The sequence below is a fragment of the Amyelois transitella genome, chromosome 5, assembly GCF_032362555.1.
Source record: "Amyelois transitella isolate CPQ chromosome 5, ilAmyTran1.1, whole genome shotgun sequence".
NCBI lineage: Eukaryota > Metazoa > Arthropoda > Insecta > Lepidoptera > Pyralidae > Amyelois > Amyelois transitella.
Window position 1 is genome coordinate 2,089,722 of NC_083508.1, and position 22,758 is coordinate 2,112,479.

The following is a 22,758-nucleotide window of genomic DNA, read 5'->3' on the forward strand; positions in this document are numbered from 1 at the left end:
TTACTCACCTGGCCCTCAGGACAATAACATCCCTCGACAGTGGGCTGATCACATTTCTCCGGGTTTTGTTTGAGATCGTCGTAGTTTTCGCAAGTTCTCTCACATTTCACACACGGCTGGTAAACAAGCGGCAACGAGCTGTAAATGAGTTAAATAATCTTAGTACGGGAACGAACTTTGTGGCACGAGAATTTCATATATAAGATATATATATCACACATCACAGCATTCCCATATCATATTTCACTCGATTTTACACCGACAATACTACTTAACACCTCTCATTTTACGATTATTTTGTTTTAATGTCTCATCTGCCATAATCAAATTTCACACCCATACATTAGTGTTGGGACCAACGCGCCTTCATGCACCGCAAGATGAGCCTCTTTGGGCAACTTCTGATTGCTCATAAAGTCATGCAAAGCTCTGTTAACAACGTTTCTCGCATTCACCGCTCTCCTTTCAATATAACTATCTCACTTCCTGTCTATGTCATTGTTGGCCGTAATACTAACCAGTTGTAAGGACATTTGGTCTTAGTCCTCCAATCTAGACATACTCCAAGGTAGGAACAAGCGCTGGCGTATCGTTGGAGAGTGTCGCATGCATCCGTAGAGTTCAGCGCGCAAAGATCTGATGAGCAGGAGTCCACGTAGGTTTGAGGGTCAACCAAGGCATGGCACTGTTAACATAGTAAGATTTCTAGTATTAGCAACATATAATTTAAGAAAATTAAACAAAAGCTATTGTAGATTATGTAACAAGATGGTTAGGGCAGTATATATAGTAGCATGAGGAGTGTCTTTTATGAGCAGTTTTAATCTCGCTCGGATTCAGACTCGTACCTTAACTTACATCGTAGAAAGGTAAAGATGCAAAACTGGACTGTCATTTTAATAATACTTAGATAGATAGATAAAAAAAACTCTTTATTGCATCATAAAAGTAAAACATACAAAATAGCACAAATCAGACAGAGATAGTACAAAGGCGTACTAATCGCTAATGCAATCTCGTCCAGTCAACTTTTGGGTGGAAGGAAACCAAACTGGAGATTGGCGTTGGCGCAGAGGAAGATAAATACTTGCCAGGCGCGGCTTTCCCTAGCGGGTAGAATTGAAGGCCGCTCCGTGGAGAGCGGCCGCCGTGTCAGGAATATGAGCGAGGGCAGTTCACACTCCTGGCAACGAAGCGGTAGGCGATGGCACCGTGTGGTTTTAGTGGGTTCAAGCCCCACATAACCCGTCCGGCTTCCCGTAGCCGGCTGGGCAGACGAAGGTCTTGCCACAGGTAAAAAAAAAGATGAAGATAAATACTTACAGCTCCGAAGACATCAGGGTTGAACAACACATAGCAAGGGTTGGTTTCGGGCGGGGGCGGGGCGCAGGCGGGCGGGGGCGGGGGGGCGCCGCACTCCGCTTGCGGGGGGACGTTCAGAGTCGACAACGCGTTGGGAGTCGCTCGCCAACTGTCACCGAACTGTAATGGAAATGTTTCTGTTGAATGATGGAACGCTTAGAGAATGTATGAGTGTCGATGGTGAAATGAAAATGGAATTAATGCATTAGATTTAATATAAAAAAGGCATATAATTTTACAAGCTTTTGAATCTTATTGCAGACACATAAATTAATTCCTAAATTCTACTTTTCCCGCGGATCGCTATATCGAACAGTGGTTAGGTACAAAAGATGATAACACTTACTTAAAATGACATACATATAAACACGTCTACATCCCTTGTGGGGTAGACACAGCCAACAGTCTTGAAAAGACTGATAGTTCCACGTTCAGCTGTTTGTTTGATAGAATTAATATTTTTAAGTGCCGTGTGGTTCCCGGCACCAATACAAAAAAGAATAGGACCACTCCATCTCTTTCCCATGGATGTCGTAAAAGGCGACTAAGGGATAGGCTTACCAACTTGGGATTCTTTTTTAGGCGATGGGCTAGCAACCTGTCACTATTTAAATCTCAATTCTATCATTAGGCCAAATAGCTGAACGTGGCCATTCAGTCTATTTGAAACTGTTGGCTTTGTCTACCCCGCAAGGGATATAGACGTGACCATATGTATGTGTATGTGTATGTATTAATATTTTTAAAATAAATTGTTATCACAATAGTACCTCATCGACATCATCGGTGACGGTCCCGTTCCTGGTGATGAGCACCGGCTCGGCGCCGCCGCACACTCCGCACAGGCCCTCCGTCCGGTTGCTGTACAGGTGTGTCGGCAAACGCACGTTGAATTCCATTTTCGATTGCAGTATTGTCACCTTGTAAACAGATTAAAATTTTAAGAATTTTTTTTTTTTTTTTTATACGTGGTAATGGACACATAAACTTTTAATTTTGTTTCTTCTGATTATTTATCAGTCTCGATGTTTTCTGTGTACATACATAAATTAGTAAATAAATTAATTAATAAAGCGTTAGAGCAACAAAGGACGAAGTGGTAAAAATATAAGTCTAAGGTAAGTTAATCCACACTTACTTACATACATACATATAAATATGGTCACGTCTATATCCCTTGTGGGCTAGACAGAGTCAACAGTCTTGAAAAAACTGATAAACTGATAAGTTCAGCTATTTGGCTTAATATTCTATCACACTTACTTTACTTGTGCTTTTACTATTTTTACGCTTAACGGTAAAATGCAACTTAAACACGAGTAGACAGACTTATTAGTTTACGGACGCAATAAATAGTACTGACGTTCTACATGTGTTAGCTTTTAATATTATTTTATAAAATTTATGTAAATATGTGGCTTTCATAAATTCTGTGATTTATTCTAATAAATTTATATACAAATAGAGACATGCATTAAAATAAACGTTACATATAACATTTAAAAAATCCTCTGTTTTGTGGGAGCGATAAATCGAGTCCAATATTCGAAGCACACTAATCAATCTTCTTCAAAATAATGATTTAAAGCCTTACAGGACGTCGCTTAGCAACACGTTGTCTACATACAATGTAATGATAGGTTTAATTACAGGGCTGATATGTTATTAACCGGTATGACGTCATAGACCGGCATTAATTCACAAGTAACTTTTGGTTTTCGTGAGATATACCTGTGAAACTAAAGGCAATAAATTCCTTATGAGCAATACCACACCGTGAACATAAGAGTATTCAATTTGTAGGTGTTCATCCTACTAATATTGTAAATGCGAAAGTTTGTATGGATGTTTGTAACTCTATCACGAATAAACTACTGAACCGCTGAAGACCCAGAATAACATATAGGCTACATTTTCACCGGAGTTCCTGCGGGATTGATTCCACGCGGTCGAAGTCGCGGGCGGCCTCTAGTGTAAAATAATAATTAAACCAATAAATGCAATAATCGGGAAAACTTATCTGTCAATTTTTTTTTGTATCATTTGCTCATTTTGCGTTAAGCAGACCTTCAAAGTTTCAAAGCCAAAGGTTTTTAACGGTTAAAAGACGGGCGCTTTTTAACGGTTGTATATCTTCTCTTAGTCTTCATCTTCATGGCTATAGTCCCGGTTGCACCGTCACCAATCTAGAGAGGAGCCCGGGGTAAGCTCTTGACCATAGATCCTGGACTATATGAGCATATTAAGTAGGTCTGAGAACCGTCCAACATCTATTTTTCATACCCCTTAGTGATAAGGGTTGTCCGCCCTTAACATTTAATTTTTAACTAAAAATCACTTAAAAATTATTTATATGGCAAAACAACGTTTGCTGGGACAGCTAGTACTATCATAAAACTCTACCTCAACATGAACGTCGGTCAACATAATCGTAAGGTCTTGCTTGTTCACCAAGCTCGCTGTCACCCAGTCCTTCTTCAGGGGGAACTTGAATACAGCTGTCTCGCCCAGTGTCATTAGCAACTGTTGAAAAAAAATTAAGGATTCAAATTAAGTTTATTTTTTTTTATATTTCTTGTCTCGCCCAGTGTCATTTGCAACTGTAGAAAAAAAAGTTAAGGATTCAAATTAAGTTTATTTTTTTTTTATATTTCTTGTCTCGCCCAGTGTCATTTGCAATTGTTGAAAAAAAAAGTTAAGGATTCAAATTAAGTTTATTTTTTTTTTATATTTCTTGTCTCGCCCAGTGTCATTTGCAATTGTTGAAAAAAAAAAGTTAAGAATTCAAATTAAGTTTATTTTTTTTTTATATTTCTTGTCTCGCCCAGTGTCATTTGTAATTGTTGAAAAAAAAAGTTAAGGATTCAAATTAAGTTTTTTTTTTTTTATATTTCTTGTCTCGCCCAGTGTCATTTGCAATTGTTGAAAAAAAAAAGATAAGGATTCAAATTAAGTTTTTTTTTATATTTCATATTTTCTAGTCCGCATAGGCAGCTAAATAATTTTCTTTTTTTTATTATTATTATGTCACCTATCCGCCTAGGTAGCTTTTAAGCTGTAAGGGTGTAGAAATGTGGTGTATCTTGGAGAAGTAACTTTACTAGTACATGCGGGATAGCAATGTCTCGAGCCGGGTACACATCGAATTGATGAAGACTAGCGAAACCCGTTCGATAGTGTGTATCCGGCTTTAGAATCTTCAATCACTGATTCGTAGTTTAGATATAAATAAGTATTTTCGATTTGAAAAACCAGGTTATCGAAAGATCAACTTTGGTTATTGGTTTGTTACTATACTGTTAACAGTTCCTAGATCTGGTTACAGTTCTAATACAACTTACTTTCACAAAGCCTTTCTTTAAGAAGAAAATATACCATATCGACTTTAAAAAAATGTCGTGTAAATTTTTTATTAGGCCTTTGTGTAGATGATAAAAAATGAACTAACCTTCTTCGTATTGGGGTCCTTAGTGACGTGTATGACATCCTTCTCGTAAATGATGTGCACAGCTCTAGTGCACGTCACGTCTGCTTTTCCTTCGCATGGGCCGTTGGTCGCGTAAACCTAACAGAAACATAACAACATTTTTATATATATATCCTTGTCAAATGAGATGGAATGGTCTTATTCTTTTTTATCGGCGGCGAGTAAGGGATAGGCTTATAAACTTGGGATTCTTATTTTAGGTAATGGGCTAGCAACCTGTCACTATAAGGTTGATGTTTTGACGAGGATACATACATACATATATATAGTCACGTCTATATCCCTTGCGGGGTAAATAGAGCCAATAGTCCTGAAGAGACTGATAGACGAATGATAGACGGTAGACAGAGCCTGCAATCTTGAAAGGCTGTGAGACCACGTTCAGCTGTTTGGTTTAATGATATATTTGAGATTCAAATAGTGACAGGTTGCTAGCCCATCGTCATAAAGGAGGAATCCCAAGTATGTGAGCCTACCCCTTAGTCGCCTTCTACGACATCAATGGGAAAGAGACTTAGTGGCCCTATTCCTTTTTCTATCGGTGCCGGGAACCACCTCGTAACAATGATGTATAAGTATGTGTTTTTGGATAATTGTGTGTTTGTTGAGTTTTATACACCTACCTGATACTTATGTTGTCCAGTTTCGTTGGAGTCCCGGGAGGCGAGGTAGGTGCAGTTGCCCAGGAACGGGAACTCGTCCCCTTCGAATGTCATGTAGCTGGCTGGTGCGCCAACACCTTTGCAGTTGCCTGCCGATCAAATTGTCTAGTTAAAAATAATGAGTTTAATTGCGATAGAAACATTCAACAATTAAAATAGATATATATTATATAGTAGAATGTGTGTTAACAGAAACTGTGCTTGAATAGTTGAGACCTTTGTTTATTGTGAACATATTCGAGGAATAAATAAATGATTAAATGATCAAACAGTTTATTGATTGAACTGAAGATTGAAAGGTCGTAGAAAGCGGCTGAGGAGGACATTTTCCAAAGGGGTTGGCGTTGAAGCTTTGCACAATGTTATCTATGTTATCAATCTGTTATCATCATGTATGTCGAGCTAGAAAGAAGAATTCAAAATGGCGCAGTCGTTATAATGTAAGTAGAACCTTTATATAAGTATAAAGGTTCTACTCATCAGGCAAATGACCGCAGAATCTTTTTATATTTATCTTAACCCCTTATGCTATCACCACGTCCTACACTCCTTGCACTTCCACTCATAACGAAGAATGAAATGAGAGAGAGATAAAAAATGGCGCAGTCGTTAGGACTTCTCTTACAGTCTAAGCAGTCAGCTGGAGCGATACACTGGTCTCCTTTCCTCAGGGTTCCCTCGGGGCAGTAGCAGCCGGGGAAGCATTGCCCGTCTTCCACTGGACAAGGCTTGGTGGCTCCGAATGCAGAACAGGTCGGCTCGCAGCGCTTGCGATAGCAGTCGTTGTGTACCAAAGGCGGGGGGCAATCCGCAGCTGGATAAGAACATACATACATACATATAATCATATCTTTGTCCCTTGCGGGGTAGACAGAGCCAACAGTCTCGAAAAGACTGATAGGCCACGTTCAGCTGGATAAGAAACATGCTTTTAAGGTAATTATTATGAAAAGCTTATATGCTGGAATTAACAGGCGTATGACAGATTCGAGAGTTTTGAGAGAGTTACACGTAGATTTTAATAATTAAGAAATGAGGAAGTCTACTGATTTGATCTCCTTTTTTGGCGATAATCTTAAAAACAGTCAATTTATCTGAAATTCAATTGCATCATTTATTTATCCAGTTAAATGAGGACTTCGAATCTTGTGACTTTTAAGCTTTGTCTATGAGATTTATAACTACTATCAAAACTTTATTGAGCTACAACGTTTAAGTCATATAGATGTGGCATGTGTGTGTATAACTCACGGCAGTCCATCTGCATCCTCCAGCCGTCCACGCTGACGTCCCTGTCGGCAGCGAGACACTCCCCCACCAGCGACTCCAGGAACATACACCGACATTGCTCCGACGACTTCTTGGTGCCGTTTATCACCAACTCTTCACATTCGCAGATCTTCTCCAGGCAGATGGTCCGCCATTTGTCCAGGTTGAGGACTTTGCCGCACTTTGAGAATGGCTCTTTCCTGGAAACAAAATTGTACATACATACATACATATAATCACGTCTTTATCCCTTGCGGGGTAGACAGAGCCAACAGTCTTAAAAAGACTGATAGGCCACGTTGATCTATTTTACTTTAAAAAATTGTAAAATGTTTAAAAAAGAACAGGGCTGAAACGATTTTCACTCTTTTGGCTGTATTGTCAGCTCTTTCCGTCGCTCAAGAAGGGCAGTTTTATCGGATAGTTATTATTACTAATAGTGAGCATAGAATCACTATCTCAATTCTATCATTAAGCCAAATAGCTGAACGTGGTCGATCAGTCTTTTCAGGAGTGTTGTCTCCCCTCTACCCCGCAAGGGAGATGGACTTGACCATTCAAAAAATTCAAAATTTTTATTCATTACTATAGGATACTATATATTCCTTAATAATTGTCAAAACGTATGGTTTAACAACATTGGTTGACGTCAAATAAATTACTTAAAACTAAGTTTACTGCCGCTTCCAAGGCCTCAGTGCAGAAGAAGCGGTAACAAACTGCACTGCAGCATTTTCTTCAACAACGTCAACTTCACAATATTAATTAAACTTAGAATAGAGTGGACGAGAGAATACATTGTTCAGATTTATATATTTATGAGATTTTAATATTGAAAAAAAAAATATATATATATATATATTATGGATTGCCAATTTTAAAAAGATTTATGTACAGAGCGTACTGAATTTTGATTTAAGTTCAAATCAAACTACAATTCATTACGAGGCCAAGCTCAAGCCAGCCAGATGTTTTTATCATTAACGTAATCATCAGTCCTGACGTAATCATCATTACTACGTATGTGAGCACAGACTCACGTGATGACATCGCAGAGTCTCCACGCGTTCCTCTGCCTCTCGTCGGTGACGAGGCGGGTGCGGCAGGCGTCCCGCGGCAGCCCGGGGCGCGCCCAGGCCCGCCCGAACTGGTCCGTGCTGGCCGCTAGGGCTCCGTCGGGCATGCGCCGCTCGTTGCGCGCGTCCCCGTCGTAGGCGCCGCACATGCCGTCCACTGACCCCTTGTATTTCGTTGGCACCTACCGCGTTTTGACACATGTCAGTGAAGATAGAGAAGCTTTGGGTTGTAATGATAGCCGAATGAGTAAATTTCGTTGGCACCTGACGCGTTTTGACACATGTCAGTGAAGATAGAGAAGCTTTGGGTTGTAATGATAGCTGAATGAGTAAATTTCGTTGGCACCTGCCGCGTTTTGACACATGTCAGTGAAGATAGAGAAGCTTTGGGTTGTAATGATAGCTGAATGAGTAAATTTCGTTGGCACCTGACGCGTTTTTACATATGTCAGTGAAGATAGAGAAGCTTTGGGTTGTAATGATAGCTGAATGAGTAAATTTCGTTGGCACCTGCCGCGGTTTTACATATGACATTGAAGATAGAGAAGCTTTGGGTTGTAATGATAGCTGAATGAGTAAATTTCGTTGGCACCTGCCGCGTTTTTACATATGTCAGTGAAGATAGAGAAGCTTTGGGTTGTAATGATAGCTGAATGAGTAAATTTCGTTAGCACCTGCCGCGTTTTTACACATGTCAATGAAGATAGAGAAGGTTTGGGTTGTAATGATAGCTGAATGAGTAAATTTCGTTAGCACCTGCCGCGTTTTTACACATGTCAATGAAGATAGAGAAGGTTTGGGTTGTAATGATAGCTGAATGAGTAAATTTCGTTGGCACCTGCCGCGTTTTTACATATGACAATGAAGATAGAGAAGCTTCATGTTGTAATGATAGCTGAATGAGTAAATTTCGTTGGCACCTGACGCGTTTTTACATATGTCAGTGAAGATAGAGAAGCTTTGGGTTGTAATGATAGCTGAATGAGTAAATTTCGTTGGCATCTGCCGCGTTTTGACACATGTCAGTGAAGATAGAGAAGCTTTGGGTTGTAATGATAGCTGAATGAGTAAATTTCGTTGGCATCTGCCGCGTTTTGACACATGTCAGTGAAGATAGAGAAGCTTCATGTTGTAATGATAGCTGAATGAGTAAATTTCGTTGGCACCTGACGCGTTTTTACATATGTCAGTGAAGATAGAGAAGCTTTGGGTTGTAATGATAGCTGAATGAGTAAATTTCGTTGGCATCTGCCGCGTTTTGACACATGTCAGTGAAGATAGAGAAGCTTTGGGTTGTAATGATAGCTGAATGAGTAAATTTCGTTGGCACCTGACGCGTTTTTACATATGTCAGTGAAGATAGAGAAGCTTTGGGTTGTAATGATAGCTGAATGAGTAAATTTCGTTGGCACCTGCCGCGTTTTGACACATGTCAGTGAAGATAGAGAAGCTTTGGGTTGTAATGATAGCTGAATGAGTAAATTTCGTTGGCACCTGACGCGTTTTGACACATGTCAGTGAAGACAGAGAAGCTTTAGATTGAAATGATAGCGGACGAGCAAGCGGCAGTATTTGTGGTAGGTGAACTGGTTGAGCTAATTAGGTGGAATATCTATTGAACAGTTCTTGAAGGTCGAACTATGCATACCCGCAGAACAACCTAGAATGCAGATAAGTAAAAGAATGTGCCGTGTGGTTCCCGGCACCATTACAAAAAAGAATAGGACCTCTCCATCTCTTTCCCATGGATGTCGTAAAAGGCGACTAAGGGATAGGCTTATAAACTTGGGATTCCTCTTTTAGGCGATGGGCTAGCGACCTGTCACTATTTGCATCTCAATTCTATCATTAAGCCAAATAGCTGAACGTGGCCATTTAGTCTTTTCAAGACTGTTGGCTCTGTTTACCCCGCAAGCGATATAGGCGTGATTATATGTATGTATGTAAAAATAAACTTACCCCGATCTTAACGTCTCCATCGGTAGTGTATAGCACCGTGAAGTTATATTTCCTAGATTTGATAGCAAGTCCGTTTCCAAGTTTGTTCACGTCAAAGCTGTTCTTCTGGAAGCAGATCTTGGAGGTCTGCTCCACTGTGTACTCGTAGTTGTCGTATTCTATCATCAGGTTTGGTTTGACGACTATGAGTTGGTCGTCTTGGTGGACGATCAGCTCGTTCTGGCAGCCGTCCACGCGGCACTTCTTGCGGACTGGATAGTGAGAATTATTTTATAGAAGACATGAAGAGGGGAAGATAATTTTTTTTTAACAGATGATCTTTGCTGTTTTCGGACGAGTGTTGTGTTTCTGTTTCAAGTTGCTGTCCGAAAGACTATCGGAAATTTCTCGCTGAAGATTTCTTGCAGGTAAACGCGGCCTGACCATCTTAACATTACTATTATTTTCAATATTTTCATTACAAATAGCTAATCTTTTGCCTATTCACACTGAAACTCTTTATCACTTTAACATAATATCTAGTATATTTGACAATAAATGATCACAATAAGAACTCACCGAGCACCGACCAGGCGTCGAACTTGTTATCCCTGGCCAGGATGTGGAAGCAGACGTCGTATTTGTACTCCGCGCCGTCGAACGTGTTGAAAGTGCGGCCGGTGACGTTGCACCACACGGGGCGTTCCACAGGGGGTACGCATACGTATCTGTAAGGAAAATAGGGTTAAGGAAAATAGGGTTTTACTACTACTTTTTTATAGGGTAGGACATTTTTGCCTTAATAAGTTTGTAGTTGTGGTTTGTTGTTATTGTTGTTTTATTTAATAATTTTTTTTTTGATCTAACTTTTAAATATGTATACTTTTATTTTATTATGTAACCGTTTCAAGGCAACGAACGAACATCTATAATATTATTGTAAATAGTAATTTAAGTTCTCATATAAGTGACAAATTGTCTTTATGAGAATAAATGTCTTTAAACCTAAACCTGCCTTTCCGCTGATTCGCTTTCAGATAAGAGTTTAACGGGAAAATAGGGTTAGGACATTTCTGCCTTTCCGCTGATTCGCTTTCAGATAAGAGTTTAACAGGAAAATAGGGTTAGGACATTTCTGCCTTTCCGCTGATTCGCTTTCAGATAAGAGTTTAACAGGAAAATAGGGTTAGGACATTTCTGCCTTTCCGCTGATTCGCTTTCAGATAAGAGTTTAACAGGAAAATAGGGTTAGGACATTTCTGCCTTTCCGCTGATTCGCTTTCAGATAAGAGTTTAACAGGAAAATAGGGTTAGGACATTTCTGCCTTTCCGCTGATTCGCTTTCAGATAAGAGTTTAACAGGAAAATAGGGTTAGGACATTTCTGCCTTTCCGCTGATTCGCTTTCAGATAAGAGTTTAACAGGAAAATAGGGTTAGGACATTTCTGCCTTTCCGCTGATTCGCTTTCAGATAAGAGTTTAACAGGAAAATAGGGTTAGGACATTTCTGCCTTTCCGCTGATTCGCTTTCCGATACAAGTTTAACAGGAAAATAGGGTTAGGACATTTCTGCCTTTCCGCTGATTCGCTTTCAGATAAAAGTTTAACAGGATAATAGGGTTAGGACATTTCTGCCTTTCCGCTGATTCGCTTTCAGATAAGAGTTTAATAGGAAAATAGGGTTAGGACATTTCTACATTTCCGCTGATTCGCTTTCAGATGAGAGTTTAACAGGAAAATAGGGTTAGGACATTTCTACATTTCCGCTGATTCGCTTTCAGATAAACGTTTAACAGGAAAATAGGGTTAGGACATTTCTGCCTTTCCGCTGATTCGCTTTCAGATAAACGTTTAACAGGAAAATAGGGTTAGGACATTTCTGCCTTTCCGCTGATTCGCTTTCAGATAAACGTTTAACAGGAAAATAAGGTTAGGACATTTCTACATTTCCGCTGATTCGCTTTCAGATGAGAGTTTAACAGGAAAATAGGGTTAGGACATTTCTGCCTTTCCACTGATTCGCTTTCAGATAAGAGTTTAACGGGAAAATAGGGTTAGGACATTTCTGCCTTTCCGCTGATTCGCTTTCAGATAAACGTTTAACAGGAAAATAGGGTTAGGACATTTCTACATTTCCGCTGATTCGCTTTCAGATGAGAGTTTAACAGGAAAATAGGGTTAGGACATTTCTGCCTTTCCACTGATTCGCTTTCAGATAAGAGTTTAACGGGAAAATAGGGTTAGGACATTTCTGCCTTTCCGCTGATTCGCATTCAGATAAGAGTTTAACAGGAAAATTGGGTTAGGACATTTCTGCCTTTCCGCTGATTCTCTTTTTGATAGAAGTTTACCGAAAGCGTTCTTGCTGATTATGTGATCTATTGGGCGTCCGGTAAACGGCTTGATGTTTTTTTTTGGGCTTTTCTGAGTCTTCACAATCCTCTGTTTGAGTTCATGGTTTGCATATTGATTATTCTTCACACTTCAGAGAGTGTCGTTCAGGATAAGCAATCGTGGTGTATACAGAAGCTTCTGTATATTGGATGTCCTGGCTTATGGTAGGGAGAGCACGGTTTGATAATATACTCATTGTGAGTACTGACTCCAACTTCAGCGCGTATCTCTCAGGACAGACAGGCGAGGAGAATAGAGGGTTTTTGGATGGGCATCTTCGTTGGATCTGCAGTGGTTTCATTCAGTTTGAACTAGTATCGTTCTGGGTAGGCTGGAGTCAGTAGAGAGTAGCTGGTTTTGGATGGCGGATAGTTTTAGCCAGATAATATACTCACTGTGGACACTGGTCTGCAGTGACTCCCTCCAGTTTGAGCGAGTATCTCTCCGGACAGGCGGGCGTGGCGCACACGGGGGCGGGGCGGGGGTGACCTGGTTTGGGAGGTGGGGGGAGCTTGGGCACGCACTGGAACTGGGGACATTGTGCCTGGTGGCTTGTATTGGTGAGTCTTGGCTTCTCTAGTGTGAAGCGGTTGGCTTGGGGCATCGCTGTTGGTGAACCTATGAGATACAATATAATGTAATGTATAGTACAATACGTATATTTTGATTTTAAAAAAATATGATAATTTATGATGATTTCTGAAGTACTTTAAGATAATAAATAATATAAGAGAAAAAATTTAAGTAATTAATTAATTTTCAGTTTAAAACCATGTTATTCAGAAAAATTATCTTGATGAACGTGTTCATTTTCTCACCATATCCACCAAAACCGCCTTTAGAGAACCCTCCTTTTGAGAAACCACCTTTGGAATATCCTCCCTTGGCATACCCCCCACTGCCCCCTTTAGCCCCCCCTCTGAAGTACCGCTGGTAAGAGTACCGCGGCCGTGGTGGGGGAAGCTCGGAACTCGTGTACACTGATTGGCTGGTCGTGTAGCGAATCATGTAGCCGGGCGGGCATTGTACTGGCGGGCATTCTTTAGCTGTAAAAACGTATACACTATATTTAGTGGTCCATTTAATTTACTCGAAGAATTTTCTGGACCAGACAAAGAAGAAGACAGTCTGCTGATACTAAAAGATCTTGTTGTAGCAGGTTGACTAAGCAAATATACAAAGGAAGTGTGAATGGGACTGTTGGTGTGGGAAGGCTTAGAACGTACCTTGATCAAATTGGAGACGTTCTAGCAAAAGGTCTGGTCAAGAGTACCCGAAATTGACCAGCTTGCATGAAAAGAGTTATGAATGTGGATGAAGCGAAATAAGTATGCAAAGATCGTGGCAAGTGGAGAATGTGGTCTCTGCCTACCCTCCGGGAAAGAAGCGTGATTTATGTATGTATGATGTTGTAGTCTAGGAGTCAATTGACATCTTTACAGTGAAGACGCGACTGTATTTCTGAACTTAAGCTGAAAATTGTTACAACATGATCTCTTACGTTTAGGAGTGGTAGTAGCAGTGGCAGCAGTAGTGACGACAGCGGCTGCCGTAGGCGCGACTGTGGTGACCACCAATGGCTCCAAGGTGGTACACCCGATCTCGTCGTCCGGACAGTCCAGCAGACCGTCGCACCACTTCTCCAGCGGCAGACACAGCCGGCTGGTCGGACAGATCTTGGTGGTGTTCGGGCAGGGGGAGCAGAGGCACTCGCAGGTCTCTGATAGTTTTGGTACTAGGTCCTGTTTGTGAAAGTTATAATATCAAATTTTGCACGTAAAGCGTTAAACGTCACGTGGCCTTATATGCTGAAATCATACCATTAAAATATTTGCACTTAAAGCTAAGCGTTGTCTTAAAAGTCAGGTGGCATTACACGACCCAACTCCAGCGAAGCGAAATCCCAAAGTCCTACTCAGAAAAAGGATAACCGGGATTAATGACTGAAGAAAGAAGGTGACATTTGTACTAGTAACACCTGTTACTAGTGCATCCGAATCGCATGTAAATTTAGGTAGATTCGGATACTTTTTTTGACAAGTCTTTAAGACTTGATTGACAAATTTGTTTCCAGGAAATTGTGAAATAAACGCGACTTTCGTGGGCGATGCCACAACCAGATAATGTTCAGTCGAAATTACCGCATGTAGAAAGGAATAGGTCTGTGAATGAAAATAGGTTAGGTTCATAACTTATTTTCATTCACAGGAGCGAAACTGTCTGAGCAATAAGTGAAGTGGAATTATAATTTTGGACGGGACTGAGAATCATGATCTGAATGACTGATGCTATGTATATGACATGACTGCTAGTAAAATGTAATTAAAATAATAATATGTGCCGTGTGGTTCCCAGAACCAATACAAAAAAGAATAGGACGTCATAAAAGGCAACTAAGGGATAGGCTTACAAACTTGGGATCCTTTTATTAGGCGACGGGCTAGCGACCTGTCACTATTTGAATCTCAATTCTATCATTGAGCCAAACAGCTAAACGTGGCCTCTCAGTCTGTTCAGTCTCAGTATAGACGTGACCATATGTATGTACGTGTGTATGTAAAATAATAATGATAAGGAATGTTTACAAGGATTGTTTCATTCTTTTTTCTTTTTCACTAATGCTGATTCCTGACTGCTAAAAAGTGTTGTATTAATTAAGAATTATCATAAAATTTCACTTTATTTGTATTTTTCCTTTCGTTTACGGTATGAAAATAATGTAAATGACAATCGGAAGAAGCCCGACTCCCACACCACGGGGGAACCTTCATCACAACAAACTTTTGTAAACTCATATTGAATAAACGATATTTGTATTTGTATTGTATTACCGGTGCGCAGACGCACTCCTTGACCGGCTTGCAGTCGGTGACGCCGCCCAGCTTGCACACGCACTCGTCGCAGTTCGCGCCGCGGAACGTCGACCCCACAGCGTATCTGTCAAAAAAAAAATCAAAAATTTCTTTATTTTTCTCTACAATCTTATAGTTACACTGTATAAACAAACAAATCACAGGTAAAGAATATTTCAAAAGATTGCGAGAGACTGGTGTCTGAACTAAGCAGAGCCTGTATCTCAGTGCACCAGCCTCTCCCCACAAGGTGAATGACAATACCTAATTATTTGTTTTGTCTTAAACAGACAATCAAAAGTAAGTTTTAACAAAGAGAATGAGTGCTAGGTTAAAACATAAGTACATCAGTTTCTTATATCTAAATTTTATCCAAACTATATGACAATGAATAAATAACTAAGCATAGCTGTAATAATAATAAATAAATAAAATTAATTATTAAATATAATACATACTATGGGTGAAATATAATATTAATAAATTTTAAAAATAGATAAATACATATATAAGTACATTTATATAAGTATATATATATATATATATATATATATATATATTTGCTGCTATATACTTACATAAGAAGATCTAAATAGATATGGATATATGTGATATTGATAATATGTATGTATAAAGATATAGTATGTAAGTATGTACCTACATCTATTAATTGAGAGAGCAAAGAATAAGAAGTTAAAAATCATTTTAAGGGTTGGAGCAAATTTTCGGTATTGTTGTAGTCAAGCTTTAATAAAAAGTCTGTTACTGCCTTTTTGCAACTATATTTGTGTAATAGGTATAATTCAAGTATCCGGTTTAGTTTATTATATAAAAAGGGCCCCTGGTAAAAGTGGAAACGGTGGGAGAAGGCAGTATTGAAACATTCCAGGATAAGAGACGGGGGATGTCGAGCTGAACGAGATGAATATGTATAGCTGTCGGACGGTAAGTACATGGCACAACTGGTAGAGGTCGGCAGTCGGGAATAGAAAAGGTTTAAACTTATATACTTTTAACAACGCTCTCTGGGCACGCTCCAGACAAAGAAGATGAGATTTGGCTGCGCCGCCCCAGGAGGTTATGCCATAGGTGAGTATGGATTGGCAAAGGGCTGTGTATACCATTTTAAGAATGGATGAGTCTGCAACGTGGCGCAATTTTCTGAACACGTATATAAGTTTGCGTACTCTACCGGATGTGATTTTGATATGTTCTTCGAAAGTTAGTCTGCTATCTAAAGTGATACCTAAATATTTAGTAATTTTAGTACAGGTTAGAGGGGGACAAGAGCATGGAGAGGACGAGACAGGAGGCTGTGACAACATATTGTTTGTCTATGTTTATAAATGGGTTTAAAGAATTACTTATTAATATTTTACAATTCACTGGGTATGAGACTTACAAAAATATGGGTTGAAAAGTTCATAGACTACAAAATGTAAGGAGTAGATACATATCTTATAAACAACATTGTTTGCATCCAAAACTATGACTTATGTACCTATTATACATTGATTATGTCTCCAATATTATTAAGCCAAATAGCTGAACGTGGCATATCAGTATTTCAACACTGTTGGCTTTGTCTACCCCACAAGGGATATGGACGTGAGATGGTTGAGGGGGGAGAATATAAGTAGCAGGCATAGTTATAGAGACGTCATAGAGTTGAGGAGAAACCAGTGAAGTTGCTCCGACATTTGGAGAGGTCCAAACAGTGATGGGGTATTCAAATACTAGAAGGGAGGGGTAACGCTGGGGAGGGGGCGGGTTAAATTAAATGTTAGAATAGAAGTGACAACACTAATGGAGCATTAGATACTCACGTCATGAACCCTTCTACACAAGCGCACTGGTCCCGGGGCACGCAGTCCTCGCCGTCGTAGTAGAGCGGCGCGGCGCACGCGCATGACGTCACGCCGGGCACGCCCGGGCACAGCGAGCACGGCGCCCGGGATGTAGCCAGTGGCGGGGCCGCGGTGGGGGGCGCGGCTGGAAGGGGAACGTAAGGCTACATCATGTTGGCGTTGGCCCTGATCTCTTTGAGCTGTATGATCAAAATCTAGGACATTATCACACACACACACACACACACACACACACACACACACACACACACACACACACACAGAGAGAGACATAGGACAGAACATCCCCGTGACCTTATCGGGGATACTGGAATCATGTCTGCACATTCAGGCCGGCAGTTGCCTTACAATACAATTTACCGTATCAAAGCGACTAAAAATTCAATAAAATAGCGACCTTATTACAAATATATTAAACTTATAATCGAAAAACAAAATGTCTCCTGCTATGTCGCTAATGATAGTAATACAATAGCGAACAGTTCAGTTCGCGGGTATAAATGGCGCACTTTGATAGGCTGAAAGGCCCCTTAAATATTTTCCCGCCATAATAAAATAACTTATAAAATTGGTTATACTGCATTTATGTAGATTATATTGTATATTGAGACTCAGAAGTAATAAATAAATCGAATTAAACAAAAAGACAAGAGCGTTAAGGAGTATGATGGGTGTGAAATTGAGTGACCGGATCAGGAACAGCGTGATAAGGGAATGCTGTGATGTGAAAGAAGATGTAGTTACAGGAATAGAAAAGGGTATGTTGAGATGGTTCGGTCATGTGGCGAAGATGAATGAAAGCAGGTTGACTAAGCAGATATACATGGAGAGTGTGGAGGGAAAGGTCGGAGTGGGAAGACCTAGACGAACGTATCTTTGTCTACCCCTCCGGGAAAGAGGCGTGATTTTTATGTATGTTAAACAAAAAATATTGACACTCAAAAGTACCTAATACAAAATACTTACGGTAAGGCTCGAAGCATCCGATTGGCTCAATTCTCATTTCGATGGCGTCTTTCCATTTCAGAGGTAACACTTTCAAATACCGCGCGTGTATTGGCAGGCGGAACTGGTTGCTCACCACAGTATCAGAGTCGAAGTTACCAGGGAACACCTGGAATTAGATAGATAGATAGATAAAACTCTTTATTGCACCATAAGAGTAAAACATACAAAACAACACAAAGCAGATATAGATGGTACAAAGGCGGATTAGCAAATTAGTTATTTAGTACACTACATACATACATACATAAAATCACGCCTCTTTCCCGGAGGGGTAGGCAGAGACTACCTCTTTAATACACAGTGTGATAATTTAGGTGCAATCGTTTGCATTGATGAGTATAGACAATAAAAAGTGAATTTGAGTGTTGTTGGTTATATAAAGTTTACAGTAGCTGTTTCAGTGATTGATTCAATAAACATTATTATATAATTTTTGTGCCGTTTGGTTCCCGGCACCAATAAAAAAGAAGAATAGGACCACTCCTTCTCTTTCCCATGTCGTAAATGGCGACTAAGGGATAGGCTTATACAATTGGGACTCTTCTTTTTGGCGATGGGCTACCAACCTGTCACTGTTTTAATCTCAATTCTATCATCATGCCAAAATGAACATGGCCTATCAGTTTTTTCAAGACTGTTGGCTTTGTCTACCCCACAAGGGATATAGACGTGACTAAATTTATGAATGTTTGTACATAATTTTTAATTGTATTCATTATTCCCAGTATGTAATAAAATGTCACCTGCGCGTTGCCTTTAGCGGGCTCCACTTTTCATTCACTCTTCAAATATAATAAAGGTAGAAGATCATCAAAAAAACATCCTCACCGATATGAATAAAAAAAAGTAAAAAAAATAATTAAAAAAGTAAAAAGTATTTATTTCGTCTCCGGTAGGTACAGAAAAATTAAAAAAAAAATGTAGAAAGTAAATGATAAATGAACAACAAACCGTATGACTTCCATCGCTGTCGACGACCGGATTGAAAGTGCTGAGGTCAGACGTGTACATGACGTTGTACGCGGTCACCCAGCCCTTGGGCCCTCCTTTAGTCTTGATGCCGGTCAGGTTACGAGGCGCCGTGAAGTCAAACTAAGGAAACAGAGAAGTGTAAACGAATATTTGACTTCTTCAAATTGGATAAATTGTATGTACAGAATGCTGTTAATACAAATTTTATTTTTCAATTCCGTGCCGACATCCATGGGAAAGAGATGGAGTGGTCCTATTCTTTTTTGTACTGCACGACAAAAAAGAATAGGACCACTCCATCTCTTTCCCATGGATGTCGTAAAAGGCGACTAAGGGATAGACTTACAAACTTGGGATTCTTATTTTTAGGCGATGGGCTAGCAACCTGTCACTTTTTGAATCTCAATTCTATCATTAGGCCAAATAGCTGAACGTGGCCTTTCAGTCTTTTCAAAATTATTGGCTCTGTCTACCCCACAAGGGATATTAGACGTGACCATATGTATGTATGTATGTTTATTTTTCAAAATTATACTACAGAATATTAATGCAGTTCATTGAATTCACCTTACACTCAAATTTCATAAATAGTTATTAAATAAAAATGCTAAAAGTCAAAAGTACCCGAAAACGCCGAGCCTCATCATGCAATGAAGAGATTTATGAATGTGGATGAAGCGAAGGAAGTATGCAGAGATCGTGGCAAGTGGAAAGAGGTAGTCTCTGCCTACCCCTCCGCGAAAGAGGCGTGATTTTATGTATGTATAAAAATGTAACATAAAAACATATATATGGGAACACTTAAAAATAATGATTGTTTTTGGACTTAAACAAACAGACTCACCATAATCCATTCCCCTGGCGTACTGTAAGCGGGTCTCCAGCCGCGATCGCCATCCAACTTGAAGAACTCCCGCGCATCGTTGTTCGAGCTGACCTCGATGTTATCGACCGGCAGGTCTGCTGCTAAGCCAAGTAGGTCCGTGCATTGGATTGGAGAGAGCTGGAAATTATTCGTCGTTAAAATACTTTGAAACTTATGTTTTGGTCTGAGATTAGGGTCTCATCATTAGTTTCTATAACAATTTATTTGAAAATATTGCGATAATCGATCTTTTAGGTACATCGATGATGGTGTCTTTATAAGCAATGGATTCAAGTAATCAACGAAAATATAATTAATTTTTTATTTTATTCAAAAAATAACAAATAACAAATTTGCCGTGTGGTTCCCAGCAACAATACAAAAAAGAATAGGACCACTCCATCTCTTTAACACGGATGACGTAAAAGGCGACTAAGGGATAGGCTTGCAAACTTGGGATTCTTTTTTAGGCGATGTATTAGCAACCTGTCACTATTCCAATCTCAATTCTATCATTAAGCCAAATAGCTGAACGGGGCCATTCAGTCTTTTCAAGACTGTTGGCTCTGTCTACCCCGCAAGGGATATAGACGTGACCATAGACGTAAAAATAACAAACAGTACTTACAGTAGTAGTGGTTGTGACTTCAGTCGTCTTCGGCTCCTGGCATCCTATCACCTCGAACCGCACGGCAATGTCCTTGTGCCAAGTGAGAGGATGAATTCGAAGGACTTTCGCCTCAATTGGAGGCTCAATCATCTGCTTCATGGGGGTCTTGTGGTCAACTGGGCCGCGGAACACCTGGGTATGTTCGATTGTGATTCATCAAGAGATCTATATTTGTATATCTATATTTTATAGACTGTTGGCTCTGTCTACCCCGCAAGGGATATAGACGTGACCATATGTATGTATGTTTGTATCTATATTTGTAAATTGACGTCCGATGAAAATGCTGCAGTGTAGTTTGTTCCGCCGCTTCTTCTACACATGCGCTATGGAAGCGGTAGTAGTTATAATTAGATTTAAGTGATGTGACGTCAATAAGTGATACCTTGTATCCAATTTTGAAAATAAATCTAATCTATTCTATTACGTGTATTTGGCGAGATTCTTTCTAATTTATCGACAGGCAGGACAGGACAAGAATTAGTTATATTTCTTGTCGAAGCCTCTAAGTCGATATATCTAAACATGTCTTATGTCGATATATAATATCTTAACCTGTCGATTATATTTCAACATGTGTTCTAGTTACTTTCTAACATGTCGTATAATTTTAAAATTCGTACTTTGTTTTAAGGTTCGGCAAGGACCGAGGAGCTGACATCACGTGTTACCATAAACATTTTTAACCTTGAATTGGATACCCATTAAATTTAAAGACTGGAGAAAGCAGTATTATGATAACTTTGTTTGGACTAGACTTCGTCTAAGATACTCGTACCTACTCTTGGCAAATGTCCTAAATCATTCTTTCAACAAAAACCCGGCACTAATAGAAAAAAAAAGTCTACTCCATCCCTTTCCCGTGGATGTCGTAAAAGGCGACTAAAGGATAGGGCTTATAAACTTGGGAATCTTCTCTTAGACGACGGGTAAGCAACCCGTCACTATTTCAATCTCCATTCTATCATTAAACCAAACAGCTGAATGTGGCGTATCCAGTCTTTTTAAGACTGTTGGCTCTGTCTACCCCGCAAGGGGTGATATATTCGTGATATATATGTGATATATATGTGATATATACGTGATATATACGTGATATATATGTGATATATACATATGTGATATGTAAAAAGACAGGAATGGTGGACTAAAGAAACTTACCTTAGGCTTGCCATCAAGATCGTTCACCATGGAGAAGGCGGTACCATCATCTCCGTACATGAGTTGGTAGCTGGTGACGTACTGGTCGAAGATTGGGCTGCCTTGCATCACCACCCCGTAGACAGGTTCAGGTCGTGGGAACTCCACTTGGATGTATTGATGCTGATCCATCACCTCGGGAGTCCAACTGCCAGCTGTGGAAACGGTTATTAGGTAAAGCATTTATTGTAAGTCGACAATGTCAAAGCGGTTACCAAAGTAAAACTTCTTTCTCACATACTTTCTCATGCCGTGTGGCTCCCGGCACCAATACAAAAAAGAATAGGACAACTCCATCTATTTCCCATGGATGTCGTATAAGGCGACTAAGGGATAGGTTTATAAACATGGGATTATTTAAACATGGGATTCTTTTTTTTGGGCGTTGGGCTAGCAACCTGTCACTATTTGAATCTCAACTCTATTATTAAGCCACACAGCTGAACGCGGCCAATCAGTCATGTTAATACTGTTGGCTCTGTCTATCCCACAAGGGATATAGATGTAACTATATGTATGTATGTACATGCAGTGTTAATGCTTACCGCTGTCATCAGTAGTAGAGCCGTCGAGAATAGCATGCTGCGGTTTGAAGAAGTCGTTGGAGACGGAGCTGGCGGAGAATGCTGTGGGGGGGAGTGGCTCGTCGCCCCATAGTAGGTTCTTGTAGCTGGGCACGCAATGATTTGTATAAAATTTTAATATTACCATACAGAAGTTTTAATGGGAAACGCTTCTTTGCCTACACGCTTTATGAAGTTTTGAGTCCATAATAACAAGAATGTTAGCTATGTCTACTCCGCAAGATAAGTTTGTCTGAATATCCAAGATTTGCAGCAGCCACGTATTATTTTAAATGACTTATTAATATTATCTCCAAATATAATAGAAACGAATTATTCTTTATTGTATTTTATTTAACATAATAGCCGACATAAACCTGCCCGCCGTTCCATATTATTATAAAATTGCGATGCCCAACAAGGTTCATACATACATAAAATCACGCCTCTTTTCCGGAGGGGTAGGCAGAGACTACCTCTTTCCACTTGCTACGATCTCTGCATACTTTCTTCGCTTCATCCACATTCATAACTCTCTTCGTGCAAGCTCGGCGGTTTCGGGTACTTTTGAC

The 22,758-nt window shown here is 39.8% G+C and overlaps 1 protein-coding gene across 1 annotated transcript in view; it reads right to left on the reverse strand.

Annotated features, from left to right (window-relative positions):
• The window catches only part of LOC106137694 (hemocytin), a 65,880-nt gene that overhangs the window by 13,677 nt on the left and 29,445 nt on the right, over nt 1-22,758 (reverse strand). The window contains exons 39-61 of the mRNA XM_060944468.1: nt 22,169-22,293; nt 21,585-21,778; nt 20,382-20,555; nt 19,733-19,891; nt 18,868-19,008; nt 17,875-18,022; nt 16,867-17,032; nt 15,020-15,125; nt 13,690-13,930; nt 13,007-13,234; nt 12,584-12,806; nt 10,374-10,522; nt 9,816-10,066; nt 7,821-8,038; nt 6,763-6,980; nt 6,137-6,325; nt 5,473-5,600; nt 4,811-4,927; nt 3,766-3,885; nt 2,133-2,282; nt 1,324-1,482; nt 519-685; nt 9-138 (exon numbers count right to left, since the gene is read on the reverse strand). Coding sequence (XP_060800451.1) covers nt 9-138; nt 519-685; nt 1,324-1,482; nt 2,133-2,282; nt 3,766-3,885; nt 4,811-4,927; nt 5,473-5,600; nt 6,137-6,325; nt 6,763-6,980; nt 7,821-8,038; nt 9,816-10,066; nt 10,374-10,522; nt 12,584-12,806; nt 13,007-13,234; nt 13,690-13,930; nt 15,020-15,125; nt 16,867-17,032; nt 17,875-18,022; nt 18,868-19,008; nt 19,733-19,891; nt 20,382-20,555; nt 21,585-21,778; nt 22,169-22,293 — 3,901 coding nt within the window. The remainder of the gene's footprint in view (nt 1-8; nt 139-518; nt 686-1,323; nt 1,483-2,132; nt 2,283-3,765; nt 3,886-4,810; nt 4,928-5,472; nt 5,601-6,136; nt 6,326-6,762; nt 6,981-7,820; nt 8,039-9,815; nt 10,067-10,373; nt 10,523-12,583; nt 12,807-13,006; nt 13,235-13,689; nt 13,931-15,019; nt 15,126-16,866; nt 17,033-17,874; nt 18,023-18,867; nt 19,009-19,732; nt 19,892-20,381; nt 20,556-21,584; nt 21,779-22,168; nt 22,294-22,758) is intronic.